The sequence below is a fragment of the Chrysemys picta genome, chromosome 5 (genome assembly GCF_011386835.1).
Source record: "Chrysemys picta bellii isolate R12L10 chromosome 5, ASM1138683v2, whole genome shotgun sequence".
NCBI lineage: Eukaryota > Metazoa > Chordata > Testudines > Emydidae > Chrysemys > Chrysemys picta.
In genome coordinates, this window is record NC_088795.1 from 40,204,918 (window position 1) to 40,221,936 (window position 17,019).

Genomic DNA, 17,019 nt, shown 5'->3' on the forward strand with positions numbered 1-17,019 from the left:
TTCTATTGCAAGATCAACTTTATCTCCTGATGTGATAGAACCTGCTTTTTTATTTTTATTTTAGTATCCATCACTTTTAATTTTTTAAATAGTCCTCTTATTCATCCTTGAAAATCATCTTTTGGAAATACCCCTTTGCCCTCCGCTGGTTTGAGTTCCTACTGTGTGAGTTTTTGGCTTTTCCACCTCCCACACGCATTGTACTGGAAGGCAACAAAATATCAGCTGTAACTAAAAACATAACTGTTTTAATGCAATGTGTAAATAAAGTATGTGTGTGAGAGGAAATAAAGATACTATTTGCATTTCATTGGATACAAATAGCTGTAATGTCAGCTGTGGTGGAGCTTAAGAACCTCTGACACCAATTTTTCCATGAAATTGGAGGCAGGGGCCAGAGCCACTATTCTTAATTAAAATAATCAGGACAAGAATTTTGATTAAAAAAATAAAGTAATAAAATAAATCTTTATGGTTTCCAAATCTCATAAGCTGACAAAGTGGACAAATTAAAAAAAGAAAAGCTTTGCAGGTCACTCCTAAAGTTGAGCTAATATTCCTTTGGGGGAGGGAACTACGTCAGGATCTTTTTGTTTTCTCATATTTAGGGTACTACTAGGATTTACAAAAATATTTCCATTTAACTTTTTTTTTTTTTTTTTTGGTTGGAGGGGGATCATAGGGAGCAGTGCTCACAGCCAGTGTTTAAATGCTAAGAGCATAACCGGGTATCTGTTTTACACATACCAGAGCCAAAATTATGCCTTTCTGATACAGGTTTTTAAAATTAAGTAATTAAGAAATGAAAACTTCTATGAAACTTTTGTGTATGCAAGTCTGGTAGTGTTACAATTAAACCTGGATTAAGTGACTGCCTAAGGGACCAGCCGCAGTCAGTTTCCTATTAAAAGTAGTCTTTAAAGGTCAAACAGTTGTTCTGGAGACAGTAATATATATTTGTTACCATAAAATGTTTGTGTGCACCCTGCTTTAGTATACTTAATAAACTTAAACTAAAATTACAGAAAAAAACATAAAACAACTCTCCTACGTATTTCTTTTGCCCAAATTAATTTGAGCAAAAGTGAATCATGGGCTTCTAGAAAAATTTGGAGACTTTTGGACAAGATGTTATTCATAATCTTTTCTAATATTTCTACACTTTATTATTGTAGAGAAGTTCAGTGCATTGGAATATTGAGTAAGTTTGGGGATAGGTGACTGAATGAGGATAGCAGGCTTTTATAAAGTACTGGGGTAACCTGAACGGGTTGTTGATTGTGTTGAAGAGGGTGGTGGTTGTGTTCTTTGTAAATATGGGGCGTTACTAAAATATCTGACTCTACTTCAGAATACTTGTTGGGTTTGTCTGCTGGCTGTCTGTACAGGTTTCATTCTCACAGAACAGATTGAAAATTAACAAATTTTCTTATTTTCCTCAGGCTTAGCAGACAGGTTTGAAGAATATCCCAAACTTAGAGAGCTCATCAGACTAAAGGACGAACTAATATCTAAATCTAACACTCCCCCAATGTAAGTGTTTTTGTTAGAAACTGGTTTCTGCTCTCCAGACTCTCTTAATGTTAGCTGTCTGCTCCACAAATCTTTTTATCTTTCAGCACCTGTTTAAGATTTACACTTTCTATTTCTGGTTTGTGAATCTAAATTAAATCTGAATCCTAAATAGAATGCAACCATTTTATTTTGGATAATTTAATTTAGTGTTTAATTGATGTCTGTATATAAATTAGATTTTCTTATCAGAGCATGATGGTTTATGAAGCCTGAAAATTTTTTCTTTTGTAGACTGTGCTTTCAGCCTCATTGGGATGTAAACATACATCTGGCAGCCAAAAAGGAGAAATATGTATGAAAAAGCTTGACCTAGAACAATGTAGTTTCAAACCACAAGAAAACCTTTTTAAAGAAAATTTGACATTTTATTCAATATTCTGTGGCCAAAATATTGTGAAAATGTTGTTCTCACAATAAGTATCTTGTGTGAGATAGCATGTTAGAACTTCTTTGTTTTCTCCCAGTTCCTGCAGAATTTCAGTTGTATTTTAAAATATGCTATTTTTCTACCCATATGCTTGAACCTCATGAATGTGGACCAATACAGTATTGTACTGGCTTATTCTGTATCTAGAAAGAGTAATTTTCTGTACTCCTTATTTATCCAATTAGCTTGATTGAAATCAGTTGGTTCCAAAATAAGAGCCGAGTAATATGAACTACCGTCTTTTACCTCAGTGTGTGTTAACCTTGAAACCTAGTGAAGATGGTACACGTGTTAATGTTAGTTGTTGGTTAATAAAGAATAAAATAATCATGGTGTTCTAAGATTATGGTAGCATTTTGCTTGCCATCACTCTTTGTCTCACTAATACAAAAATGGGTAAAATCCAACTGGCATTCCCTAAATAGATCAACCAAAACTTCGTAGATATGGCCAGGAGGGATATTATTCCATAAATCAAACCTAGCAAGACTCTCATAATATTGTAGATTTAATTTTTCACAGAGATAGAACAGTAATTAGCAACTGGTGAGGAGGATAGGCTATACGTGAGCAGGAAATGGGACAAGTATTAAATCAGAACAAGAATTAAATCTGACATTTGAGTCCCAGAAATAGCTTGCTAAAAGCAAAATTTCTAATAGTGTTTTAAAACTGCATTCCCAATATGTAGAATGTAATTGGTCTCCATATATATAGAATTCATATAGTGCAGATAGAAACTATATATTTTAGCATTGCCATTTGTCACTTTATATATACTGTTCCCCCCCCCCCCCCCCCAATCAATCATAGCTGAACAGCAACTGTTTTTTCTTTCCTAAATGGAAATATTTTTCAAAAACATTCCATGTAAATGATTTGTACCTTGATGCTGTACCAGATAATGTATGGACAGTTGTCCAGCCCTCTTTCCTACTTGCTAGCCCTCAATCCTTATTGATGTGTCTTAAAAGGACTCCTCTTTGAAAGTGTCATTAGTTTCGTTGTATTGGATTTTTATAGTGTAATGGTGTAGACCACATTTGGGAACCTTCTACTCTCCTGTTCATTATTCCACAAAATCCGTGTAGTCACTACAGCACTTGCTTATGTTCAAGGTAACTTTAATGTATTTTTACATGTATTTAATGCATTGTAGCCCCTGGAAACCAAGAGGAGAGACCTCTTTCCACTGATCCCCAGCAAGTGCTCTTCAAGTGGGAATTTGGGAACTGTAGTTCTACCTTCTCCAAGCAATTTGTCATAGTTTATTATCTCTTTAAATAGGTATTTACAAGCAGACTTGGAGGCCTTTGACACTAGAGAACTAAAATCCAAATTTGATGTGATTCTTCTGGAACCTCCCCTGGAAGAATACTATAGAGAGACTGGCATCACAGCCAATGAAAAGTGCTGGACTTGGGATGATGTAAGCTTTCTTTCTTACTATGCAAAACGTTTTTGTAAATGCCTTATAAAATAGATTGAAGTGTAGATTTGGGTGTAAAGCATTTTTACATAGGATTTGTTTGAGAAAAGTGAGGTGTTGTAAAAACTAAGGTGGGGTGTGTGTGTGTGTATATGTATATGTATATATATATATATGTGTGTATATGTGTGTGTATATGTGTATATATATGTATGTATGTACACACTTAAATTGTTAAAGGTGACTCTCAAAGTGTTTCTTGATAACTAGGCTTATGTCCTTTTTTGCCCATCATGATGTATAAAGAAGGCCTGAAAGGGTTTTTAAAACAATCCCCACACCCAAAAAAACCCTTCATTTTTGCTGCTTGTTTTTAACCTTAGAAATCTTAGGAATAGCCAGTCTTGTCTTTCCTGGTTTTGCCAGAGGACTTCTTAGGGAGGTCTCAGATGTGTATTAGGATCACTTGCTCCTTACTTGAAGAGGTGCAATAATTGAATCTTTAACAGACATCCTTTCTCCCAAGTGTTCATTGTGCACTGGAGTTAAATAGGTATTAACAGAAAGCAACCAAAGCCCGCCATAATTTTGAAAAGTCTGATTAAAAATTCTTCCCCTTAATTGTTGTTTCTCTTATGCCATTTTTACTAAATGTCAAGTCCCCAGAGACTTTTCCAAGATAGACAAGAACAGAGTTTCTAATGTAAAAAACAAAGAAGGAAACTCCTTGATAAAACTTTCCAGACTTTATATCTGGAAAGAAGCAAAAAATTATATAAATCCAGTTTTTACCTTTTGCAGGTCATGTTTACTGTAGTATTTATTTTATTTAAACGTATGCACTCTGCCTATGTTAGCACTAGGAAAATTAGACATAAAATACACTTTTAAAATGCCCTCCACTCAAAGTTAATGACGAAGAAAATCACATCACCAACGTATTGAAGAAGAAAATCACCTTGTTCTAATCTCAATTAGTTCTGAACTACGTCATTTCCCCTCAGTTATCCCATATGTTAACCTCCCGAGGAAAACCGGTGGGGTCTTGGGGCTTAGTTCTGTTACCCCAGTGCCTTGTCATTTAATTTTACACACCCGTGGCCATCTCAGTTGTTTGTCATGACTTAAGAGCACAGCTATGGCTTCTGTTCAGACATAGAGCCACAGACCAGTCTGCACGTGGAGATGTTCAGTGGGCACACGTGAAAGGCAAAAATAACAAGCAACTGGTAACGCAAACTTGCATCCATCTGTCATGAATGGGTTTGAAACAGTCGTTCCATACCCATGATGATAGATTTCCATATTAGGATTCAGTAAGAAAAAAGTTGAAGCAGTTGAGAAACATAACACATCAAATAATCTAGAGGAAAAAACAAAGTGTACAAGGAGAGCAACTTGTTATAAGTTTCACTGTTTTATCTTGCAGTAGTTCCTGTTGCATTATTATTTTTTGCCATTGCAGTAAATGAGACTTGGTTTGATGTATTAGCAAGTTACAGATGAATCCCTTCAACCTGCATGCAGCTGATAGTCTTTACATCTGAAGTTGGTTCACTCTAAATGTTACTTTTGTTTCAATCTTGAGACTTTTTTCTATTTAAACCTGGAAATGAAAGGAATGCCTCTCATATAAATGACTATGCATTGGCTAGGTCTTGTGACCAGTTTTAGATAAGTGAAGCAGAGTATTTCTGGGTTTAAACTGAGGACCACTGTTCTAAAATGTTCTGATTGCCATATAAGGCCCAGGTCAGTGTGAAGAGTAACAGAACATGTGGAAATGGATGGCACTGATTGGGTACTAAAATAATTTAAAATCCATTCTCCAGCAAATGTATTTGAAGGGTCACCAGTGAAGAGAATGAGGGTCTAGATAAACACCAGAAATATGTATTCTTAAGGTTGCCGTGGCAATGTTAAACATACAGATGTTGTTCCTGATATAATCTGTGACCATACCACATATATTAAACAAAATCTTAATTCAGAAAGCCTTTAACATTGTTCCATTCTGTTTTTGTAGATTATGAAACTGGAAATTGAAGAGATTGCAGCCTCAAGGTCTTTTGTCTTTCTGTGGTGTGGCTCAGGGGAGGGTCTGGATCTTGGCAGAGTGGTAAGAACATCTTTTAAACTAAACCTAGGCTGAGACAAAATAAACGTTTACTCAAGAAAGCTGTGATGGTCTCTCTTCTGTGCATAGACTCCTCAGTTTTAAATGAAGGGCTTTTTGTTACTGTGAGCGATAGAGGGGAAATTAATCCAGCATTAATCCTTTAGATACTTATTTTCCTTATGGGTAGCTGTAAATATCTGAGGATGAATAAATCTGTGGTCTCCAAAGAGCTACATTACTGTTTTATCTCTAGTTTGTATGTGGCTGCTGTGGGAGTAGGATGCCTTATTCTAGGTGAGTATATCACTGTCTGTACAGAAATCCAAACAAATCCCAGCAGAATGTGTGCTTTTCAGTGAACGTTTTCAGGATGGCACCAGTGTCGTCATATCACTACTACGATAAACTCTTACATGTTAGACTTCTTATTTTTTAAAACCGGTTGAGTATAGGCTCTTAATGATGTTTTTAGTGAGCTGTATAAAGTTAGAGCATGACAGTTTTATTGTTATGCAGTAATTTTTGTGTGTGTGAGCTTTAAAATCTCTTTCATCTCTCTTACAGCGTAGCTTATTTAGCTGAACAGAGTAGCTATGTTTGTTTCAGTTAATTGTACTGAACGGGGGGAGAGGTTAAGGCCATTGAGATGTTCTGTATTCAATTGAAGGGCAGTATGTGGACATTCATTTCTTTCTATACAGTACATTTTATTTTGTATCTTTTGATACAGGCTCACTGAATAACTTTTGCTGCATACTTGCTTCTGGTCACATTGAAGCAAAATCATGTTAGTTGAGTAGTTTTCAAATGTGATAAATAGTCAGCACAGTTTCAGAGTAGAGGGTTTTTCTCAGTCTGTGCTAGCAGACACTGGGTATTAGACTCCACCAACTCCTCCCTCGAAAGCAGGTTTGGAACAGTTTTTAAAGAGCGCTATTATAGCACTTGTAAACATTGTGTCCTTGTTCACATTTGGTTTTGTGCAGTCTCCCACTGTTGAACTACCAATGCAGCCGTACCAGTGGTAGCAACAATGGGAGCATTGCTGTAGATGGGACTAAAGCAGCTGCACGTATTTTCACCACTGTGTCGTTTAGACCTGCTCTGAGCAAAGTCGTTGTCACAGAGGTAAAAACGCCAGTATCCAGCTACACTAGTGCTCCAGAGGAGCTGCACCAAACAGAATGAGATGATGTGAGACTTCCAGAAAAGGGTGATATAGACACAGCCAGATAGTGTGAATGCAAACTATGCTTGGAAACTTGATTTCAGAACATGGCTAAAATAAAAGTGTGAAGATAAGTGTTTCATATATTGATGATTGATCCCTCCTTCAAACAAGCACAGAAGACAAACCTATTACATCTTACAAAGTCAATCTTAATTCTTAAATACATTGTTCCAGTATCTGATATCATGCAAGCATCTTTTATCTTTGTGACCATTCTTGTTTGAAATATTTTAGTGTCTACGCAAGTGGGGTTACAGACGATGTGAAGATATTTGTTGGATTAAAACCAATAAAAACAATCCTGGAAAGACCAAGACTCTGGACCCTAAAGCTGTTTTCCAAAGAACAAAGGTACAGCTCTGGCTGAATTTTTCTCTTCCCTCCTCAGTTGATCTAAACTAGGGATTCTCAAACTGGGGGTCGGGTCCCCTCCGGGAGTCATGAGGTTATTACATGGGGAGTTGCGAGCTGTTAACCTCCACCCCAAACCCTGCTTGCCTCCAGCATTTATATTGGTGTTAAATTTATTAAAAAGTGAGTTTAATTTATTGGGGGGGGTCGCACTCAAGAGGCTTTCTGTGTGAAAGGGGTCACCAGTAAAAAAAAAAAAAAGTTTGAGACTCACGGATCTAAACAAACACCAGATGCTCCATTGCAATTGGTGGCCTTTGTGGTTTCAGAAAAATAGGTGCTAGGATTTTAGATTTCTTTTGCTTTCTTGCATAAATTGATTTTCACAGAATGGGTAATTAATTTTTCACAGATTCTAGATTTTTTACTCAATTTGATTAAATATACAATCATTCACATTTAATGTTGCTTTATGAAGTTCTTTTATGATCTTCTGAATGTTCTTATTCATTCAAGTCTCACTGAAATGCAGATAGACAGGAAAGAGGATTCATAGAAATGCTTTCCCATTCTATCAGCCTGCAGGGAGATGATGAAAGCTGGATACAATTTGGTATTGTTTTCATTCTGCCTACCTGTTGGTAGAGTTGGTTGTCAGATTTTAAAAACCTCTATTGAAATGTAAATGATACATGTTGCATGAGCAAATGCTGGCTTCACAAATGTTTTCCCTCATTACTTGCTCAAATGACAGATAGAAATTGGGCTGGGATTTAGATTAGTCCTGTGTAGAAACTGATTTATTTAATTCTGGAACACACCAGTTGCTTAGAAACAAACTTCCTTCAAACTCAGAATGGCAACAGGTTTTTTGGGAAGAGCAGCTTTTGATTAAATTACTTAGTTTGATTATAGAACTTGAGTATTTATTTATTTTAAAATGTTTATTTTAACATTTAAAGCTTTCAATTATAAATTGACATGGGCACTGTAAAGGCACATTACTAATCTAACTTTGACAGTAAAAATGTTTTTGAAAAACATACACAGGCATGCTCTTCTACTTTTTTAAAGAACATGACCTTAAGGACTTCAGCTGTATAACAACTATCTCCCAGTGTCCTAAAAGGAAGAGGCTTTTCACTGCATATGCATGCACAACAAACTTTGGTTCAAATTAAATATTTACTTGATGCATATTTGAATGAGTAGTGTAGTAAGAGTAGGTTGTAGGTTAGAAAGCTTAACAACATATTATGTGAGAGTTGTAGTGGTAATCATAAATAGGCCACAGTCATTAGGGACTGTTTTAGGATATTTCATTTAACATAGTAATCGGAACAGATTTGTTTTAGTGATTATAGGGAGCTGTGTCTCCATTCCTGGCTTATAACAATTTAAAATTTCACTAACCTGATCGCCAAATTGGTATACTTAGACCATTAAGCAGAATCTCAATGATTGTTACTATTTTAGCTGTGATCCAACTTCTATTTCTTTGACTTAAATGGGATTTGGACCAGTCCTTTATATGCTTGTCTAACGTAAATATGGGTAGGTGTGGGTGTATATTATTTATTGTGTATGGTGGTTAAAGGCCAGATATTTTACAACTTTTTCATGAATAAAAATAATGGTTTTATTTACATTGGAGATAAGGTTCATGTAGTTTTGTCAAAGGAATTAGGTTGTTGATTCTGGTAACTGAGAATTCGCCTGTGTAATGTTGTGTATATGTGAATTTGGTATGAAGTTGGTGTCAGACTTGGTTATATAACAAGAATATGTTGGAAATTGGAGCCATTTTTATTCTGATCTGTCAGATGGCCAAGTTCATATTCTCTGTCAAATGTGAAGAAGGGGATATTCACTGATAATATTTCTATACAGTATCAAGTGTCAAAACTTAAGACAAGAAGTTAGTCTCTTGATGGAGGTTGTATCACTTAAATGTAATGTAAACCTGAGGCATTTATAAACCATATTCCCTATGTTAGAAAGATTGTTTTTCACTGATATGCTGGTAACCACCAGGTTTATCAGTCTTGGCCTGATGGGTGATTTGCCTAGGGATTTTCTGTGCTCCATCCTATTCTGCTTGAATATTTGTCTGAGAAATGATGAAACCTAAAACTTGCATGCTGTCTGTAAGATCAGTATGTTGGATAGATCACTTTTTTCTTTACTTTTTCACAGTCGCTCTCTAACCTCTAGCCATTCTGCCAAAAATCTGGAAATAATTATACACTGTCTGCAATTTTTGAGAACCATCTGGTGATGCTTAGTAAATCAGTGTTTTATGATCTGAGGAAAATTGCTCATTGGAATGTAGTACTCACAAAAACGGAACTCTGACATTAATATGCACAGCCCTCATTTCCTCTCATGTCCAGTAAGGAGGTTCCCCATTAGTAGATCCTCTGTTGGTCACTTCCTATTATGTTATAGAAGGAAAAGAAACATAGTGCTTGTTTCATTTAATTCAAGCATTATACTGTTCTTTGATTCAAACTGCACTGATCACTTTACACTGGCTTTATTTTTTAGTATACTTTGGTGGCTATCAGGAAGGAATTGGTGGATGGAGACCAGCTTTGTAAAAGGCATACTATGAAAAGAAATTTGTAAAGGACCAGCTGTTACTCTTATTTCTATTGATTGATTCTTTCATTGCCATAAAGGAGCAAACTTTTGGAAACTTTTTTTCACAAGTTACCTTAACATCATGATTTTATTTAATGTTTGTGCCAGTGCATAATAAAATGAAGGAGAAAAAATATTGAGCTATCTGACTGCGTACTGTTTGTAGCACCAGCTTGCACTGTAATGGATTCAGGAAATAATCTATTAAGGACTCTCTTCCACCTTAGACCTCTTCATGATTCTGCCCTTTTAGTAGTAATCTGAAACAGTTTTAGAATCCATAATAAATTCCTATTTCAGACCGTGAATAATTTGATTTGCAGCACTGTGTGACTTTCAGAAAATGGACCACAATCAGAAACTCTTTAAATTAGGATCTCTTTTCTCATTGTTTTAGAAGGGTTTTTGGCACCTTTGCTGTTTGTTCCATTCTTTTGGATAAGACCTTAAAAACAGTTCATATTGGGTCAGTCCTATATAATTATCATAAAGATAAGAGTTTGCCATGTGGCTTTTGCTAGAACATTTTTTACACTTTATTGTGGTGTGCACTAGTCAGTTCTCAAAATCCAGAGATGATTGCATTGTACATATGTAGTTTGTAATGGGCTTTAGAATTTTTCAGGATGACACACCCTGCATAATTTTTTTTGTTCTGTCTAGGAACACTGCCTTATGGGTATTAAAGGAACAGTCCGCCGCAGTACAGATGGTGACTTCATCCATGCTAATGTTGATATTGACTTAATTATCACAGAAGAGCCTGAGATTGGCAACATAGAAAAACCTGTAGAGATTTTTCACATCATTGAACACTTCTGCCTTGGAAGAAGACGCCTTCATCTTTTTGGAAGAGATAGTACAATCCGACCAGGTAGATGTTCTGTTTATTTTATGAAATAGGTGAAAGTTCACTTAATCCAATTGTCCCTTCCCTTCATAACTTCCATATAAAATGGAATTTCATGAGTTCAGAGAGAAAACATTGACGCAAAATAGAATTTAGTCTAATGTACATTTATATTGCCAAGGTCTGTACTAGTCACAGACACCATGTTAACGTTAGAGTCCAATAAAAGGGATTTCAGTAATCCTTATCTGACTGAAAGAAGCCATGTGGCCAACAGTAAATTTCTTGGTGGTGATTCCAACATGGAGCTCATTCAGCAGGAGGACATAGGGATCCATTGGACAGAGGACTTCCACCTTGCAAACAAGACTTCCACTCTAGTCGCTGTGGAGTGGGGGTGGGGGGATAATTCCACCACTTGCCATGTTTGGGGAACTCTGCCAGCAGTGAAGAAGCGTAGGAATTGTGCCCTAGTATTACGCCGTGGCTACACTGGCGCTGTACAGCGCTGCAACTTGCTGCGCTCAGGGGTGTGAAAACGCCTCCCCCCCGGAGTGCAGCGAGTACAGCACTGTAAAGCGCCAGTGTAATCAGTGCCTGCAGCGCTGCACGTTCGCTCGCAGGGCTGCAAGCTATTCCCCTCGGAGAGGTGGAGTACATACAGCGCTGCGAGAGCTCTCTCGCAGCGCTGGCAGCGCGACTACACTTGCGCTGCCACGGCAGCGCTGTGAAGTCCCGAGTGTAGCCAAGGCTTTAGTTGTGGGCTATTGCACCCCCCCACCCCCGCCCTTACTGATCAGAATAGGAGAGGCACTTGCAAGCAGATTAGGGTGTGCATCTATAGATGGAACAGTATACACACAAACAAAGGGATGTACCTTCCCCTCCCTTGCTGGAGTTGTGTATGGAGGTTATTCTGTTGCTAGGGTTATAACTTCTGCTGCTGCTCATGTGTCTACCAGTGAGGGGTACAGTGACAGACCAAGAATCCAGCTTAGCACTGCCTACTAGTAAGTTGTCTTTTATAAATGTACAGATATTTGTCTACTTTTAAAAATGAACAAAATGCCATAACTTCAGGTTTACAAGCTTTTTTTCTACTAGCTGTTTAGTATAATGTGTCTGTGCTTAAACTGTTCAGGCTCTCAGTTGGAAAATCAAAACACGTTATACCTTTTAAAGCCATTTTGATATGTCATTCCTCTATTGTTAGACTTCATTTCAAAAAAGAAATAGAGCAAACTCCATAGCAGCTTTGGAAAGTGAATGTCTTTATCATCTGCAAGGCAGAAAATAACACTCACTGCTGGTTATAAATTCTAATCTGTGTGAATATCCTAAAGAGCTTTTTAGACAGATGTGTCCCAGGTCAGGTGATAGATTTCAAGTAAATTAAGAACAGATTTCCTCCCACATCACCAACCAAGCAATCGTTAAAAAGCAGCTGAATCTGGAAAGTCTGTGGCAGCCGTTGCTTTTAGAGGGAGAGAAATGCCTTTCTTTTATCATACATCAGACGTCCTCATCAGCTCTAAATTTTCTTCCTCGTTATTGCTGAGCTAATGTCAGATAAAATACTTTGACTGCTATGATGGCCTTTTACACCTTGTCAGAATCATGAGCTATGTGTGGCTTCTTTCCTGAAAACTATTTTACCTTGAATAGCCATGTGAGCTTGAATGGCATTGCCAGCAATTTGACACGTCCCTGTATTGGCTCCAAGTCTAAAACTACAACGTTCACTGCTTGCCTCGTCTAGAAGGTACCAGTGCATGCATCAGACCTTCTGAGGTTACTTTCAGTCTAAAGTGTTGCACATTTCTTCTGTCATGGGCGCTTTCCTGTATGAAATGCAGTTTCACTAGGAAAAACATATTGATTTAGAGTAGAATTCATTCTCATGCACACTTGTTACCAAGTTTTGCAATACTAGTAGATGCTATTTTAACCTTATAGGGCCTAATACAAAGTGGATTTTGGCAATCTAACTTTATTTGGTTTTAAAAAAGCATTGTAGTTGCCAGAGAATGGTTGCCATCTGGCAATTTTTAAGATAGTTAAAATCAGCTGACTCAGGCTGTTACTCACTGAATGTCATCCCCTGGTTAATGACTGTGCTAAGATTGTGTATCCCATTAGTATGAGCTTTGGATATTAAACACGTTCAGGGTTGTAACACATTTATTAAAAAGAAAATGCATATTTGTGAGGGAACTTCCAAAGCTGTGATCTCAATTGCTATGGTCTCTTTTTAAGTAGCTTTCTTATTAAAACAATGTGTTGCAGTAAATGGGAGTAACTAATTTTGACTAAACTAGGGAAGTGCGTTACACTACGCAGACATGTTATGCCTTGCAATTTGTAAGAGCGCTAAGGCTTGCTTGTATTATAAAAACAAAATTAGTCCATTTGGGATGGGAAGGAGAATGATACCACAACTGCAAACATTACACTCCAAAAGTGTAGTCTGGCTTCTCCAGTAACATGTTACATATATAACTAACCAGCTTCTGTTATATCTAGTCAGCCTTCCACTGTTCTCTAGATGGTGTTCTCGGTCTTAATTTCATTTGTTACATGTCTTTGAGGGAGAGAGAGAACATTTCACCTTTGAGGCTTCTTTTGACTGTACTGCAGAGATTCACATAACTTTGTTAATCTCATGTTATATTCACCTACTGGGCTGCTTCTGTATTTTAAGCTAGTGACAGGCCCTCATGTTCTTTGGAACTGTATTGTACACTTAATTACAATATGATTAGCTCAGTAGAATAACAGTGGCCCCTCTCTTTTGTTTGTTCAGGCAATGACAAAAGTTGGCAGAGCACACTTTTGCTCGTCAGTGATGATTAGCACTTAAGTAGTATTTTTCATCTTCAGAATGCTTTGCAAACAACTGCTGACAAATCCTCACAACACTGATGGATGTAAACCTAACCCATTATTTTTATTCCCTATTTTAAAGTTGGGAGCTGGGGGGAGTGATGCAAAGTTTTAGTTGACCCTGGCAAAGGTCAGGAAGTTAGTATTAGAGCCTGGATTTTAATTTGTTCCTTGTTGCTAGCACTCAGTCCACTAAACCCTGTCTTTCTCATTAGTAAGTGATATATAACTGGAAGTTCAATTTCCAGGAATTCTCTTCAGTGGGTAAAATAGTGGACCACTTATATAGTGTCATGAGGTACAGTACACACTTAACCTGAATATCTTTCTGGTAACTTCATTTTCCCTGAGTGGTATTTTCATTCTTATGTAAACTAGTCAATTTAAGGACTATGCATTCACATAGATGCCTGCTCAACCAAGTTGCTTGCAGTGTTGCTGTAGCTGTATTTGTCCCAGGATAGGAGAGAAACAACGTGGGTGAGGTAATATCTTTTATTGGATCAATTTCTGTTGATGAAAGAGAAGAGCTCTCTGGATCTCGAAAGCTTGTCTCTCTCACTAGTAGAACTTGGTCTAATAAAAGATATTACCTCACCTGCCTTGTCACTCAACCCAGTGTAAATTTCAAACTGAAATGTTCACATTTCCACAAGTTGGCAACTTTCCCATGCACTTTTTTTTTTTTTTAGAAGGGTTCATTGCTGGCTGCTTCTTATAGACCTAACAAAACTGTTTTTCAGAAAACATTGCTATCAACTCAGAGCTTTAGCCAACATCCACATGAAGATGTTAAGAAAAAATGAGTTTGTCCTTAAAGCATAAAATTCAGTTTGCTGCTCTTGCTAACTTTTTATCTTCTATTTTTTCTTTAGGCTGGCTGACTGTGGGACCCACCCTCACAAACAGTAACTTTAATGCAGAAACCTATGCCTCCTACTTCACTGCTCCAAATTCCCATCTGACTGGTTGTACAGAAGAGATTGAGCGACTTCGACCTAAGTCACCACCTCCAAAATCCAAGTCGGACCGAGGAGGTGGAGCTCCTAGGGGAGGAGGAAGAGGCGGGACTTCAGCTGGCCGGGGAGAGAGAGGCAGAGAGAGGAATAGAACTAATTTCCGGGGCGAAAGGGGTGGATTCAGAGGGGGCCGCGGAGGAACCCACAGGGGAGGCTTCCCCCCACGCTGATTACATTTCAGTCATTAGTTCTCCCTCTGGTCCTATGCCTCTTCTTTTCCATATCTTTTTTTTAGTCATGTTTCCACTGAGATGAGTCATTCCGGGGACTTTTTTTAATTGATTGTGCTTTCTGCAAGCAGTTCCAGATACTTTACCTGCCCACATCTGGCACATCACCTTACTTGGCAGGTGGGATCCAGCACCTAATGGCAATGAGCTAAAAAGCTGCTGGCAGCTTTCATTCACCAGGAAGGTGGTCAGAGCAGACTGGGAACATCAGAAGGGGTTAGCTCCCCAAGCTGTGATTAGGATTTGAAGAGGAATCACTTGTTCTGATCTTTTCCAACTTAAAAAAAAAAAAATCTCTTTCAGCTTTTTTCTTTAACGTTTCCCTATAAACTCTGAACAAATCCCCCCTTCCCTTTTGCGTAGGTATCAGTTTCTTTCCGTGGTCAATATGATGGGTCAGGACTCAGAGATGCAATTTGAATTTGCATGATGATAATACAGACTTGCATTGTATTTACGGAAGGAAAAATGGTGTGTCTATAATAGCATTTATTTCTTCCTCCCCTATATTCATAACTAAACAGAGGAGTAATATTGAATAAATAGAGCTCTATTTTTTTCTATTTGTTTTAAATTCCCAGTCATTCCTGGGAGTAGTTTTGTAGTAGTTTTATTTTTGACTTGTCAGATATATTTAAAACATTTTTATCTTTGATGTTTGGACTGAAAAACCAGAAACAATTTTATGTTGTCACTTGTAATGCTTCACGGAAAGCAAAAAGTGGCAGTCATCCATATTTGATCTAGAACTTTTGTTTACGTAGACATGCATTGTTTTAAAGTAAAGAATCTTGTCCATTGCCTGTTAACTGTCTTATTCATGACTAGGGAAAGCCAAGTTTTATTACAAAATAAATGCAGTATGAATAATGAAACAGCCCCAATGGAGGTAGTATTTGGGGAAAGGGGAGAAAGCCATAAAGAGGAAAAGTGCTTCCAGAGATATCTGGATAAATTCCACCTGCAAACACAATGCTCAGTGATTGAAAAATTGTGTTTTAAGCTTTGCATAGTAAGCGATGTGGGAATGAGAATGTCTTATAGAAAATCAGCTTCAGAATACAACTTTGAAAGAGAGAGATTCACCTTTATTGTAACTGTGTGGTATTTGGTTTTAGAAAAGCCAGCTCTGTAAATCATTTGTATAGTACTTGATGCATATGAACAAATCCTGGCCCCACTGAAGTCCTGGGGATTTTGCTATGGATTTCATTGAGACTAGAATTTGGCCCTAGGACTCTTGTACTACTTATCTACTGAACTTTTAAATGAATGTCCTGTAAAGTGGTGAATAATGAAATTTCTTTCAGTATTGTTTTTGATAAACATCTTTCCTAATATTTTCTAGAATTATTTGGTTTCATTTAAATGCAGGTTTTATTCATTCTTCAACTTGCCCTTAAAGTTTCTATTTAGTTGGTTTTCTGCTTAGACAATTCAGCTTTCCTTTGTAAAGGAACACCGGTTCCTATTGTGTCAATGGATGAAATCTTCATCATTGTTTTGCTTAATGTTTTTTTTTAAAAACACACACACACTCTCTCTCTCTCTCTCTCTCTCTCTCTCTCTCTCTCTCTCTCTCTCTCTCTCTCCCCTCTTCCACCACCCCCCTTTATGATTTGGACAGTTTACCAGACTCTGATTTTAGTAACTGTAAATGACAATTGGTGATGGATGAATAAATCTCTCTATTATAGACATTGTACTTCTACCTGTGTCACATCTGCAAAACTGAGGAGTGACTCGAAGTAGAAGTTGGTTCAGTTGAGGTCCTTGAATCCTTGATTTTCTAGAATATCAGTAGCTCATTTGAACATCAGTGATGCTTGTAGCGGATTACATCTGGAACAAGCCCAGAATGCTTAATAGTGGCGTGCCACAATCTTGGAATGGTTCTTATTTTTCCCGATTATATTTTATATATATATATATATATAAAATATAATATATATGCTCATCCTGTGTTGTTTTAGTAGTGAATATTGTACATGCTCAGCATTACAGATGGCACCGCCATGCCACCATGCCACTGAAAACAGCTTCTGTAAAGGTGAGGAGGAAAGTGATATTAACCCAGTGCTTTGTTCCTCTGATTCTTCTTCCTCACACACGTCTTCTCTACAATTGAACAACAAGTATTCTGGCATCAAATATGAAAGGAGCATTGAATCCTCGATACTGCACTCTAACCTAAAAATAACTCTTAAAGGAGAACTGGGATGTCTTGCTTTAGTTCAGAATGGCAGAGTTGGGAAAACTGCT

General features: G+C 37.3%; 1 protein-coding gene across 3 annotated transcripts in view; it reads left to right on the plus strand.

Annotated features, from left to right (window-relative positions):
* The window catches only part of METTL14 (methyltransferase 14, N6-adenosine-methyltransferase non-catalytic subunit), a 35,983-nt gene extending 19,886 nt beyond the window's left edge, over positions 1-16,097 (plus strand). For all 3 annotated transcript variants that reach the window (XM_042842373.2, XM_005290309.4, XM_042842374.2), the window contains exons 6-11: positions 1,443-1,533; positions 3,290-3,431; positions 5,458-5,550; positions 7,016-7,132; positions 10,439-10,649; positions 14,384-16,097. In XM_042842373.2, coding sequence (XP_042698307.1) covers positions 1,443-1,533; positions 3,290-3,431; positions 5,458-5,550; positions 7,016-7,132; positions 10,439-10,649; positions 14,384-14,697 — 968 coding nt within the window. In that variant the 3' untranslated portion in view covers positions 14,698-16,097. The remainder of the gene's footprint in view (positions 1-1,442; positions 1,534-3,289; positions 3,432-5,457; positions 5,551-7,015; positions 7,133-10,438; positions 10,650-14,383) is intronic.
* Positions 16,098-17,019: the final 922 nt, after the last annotated feature.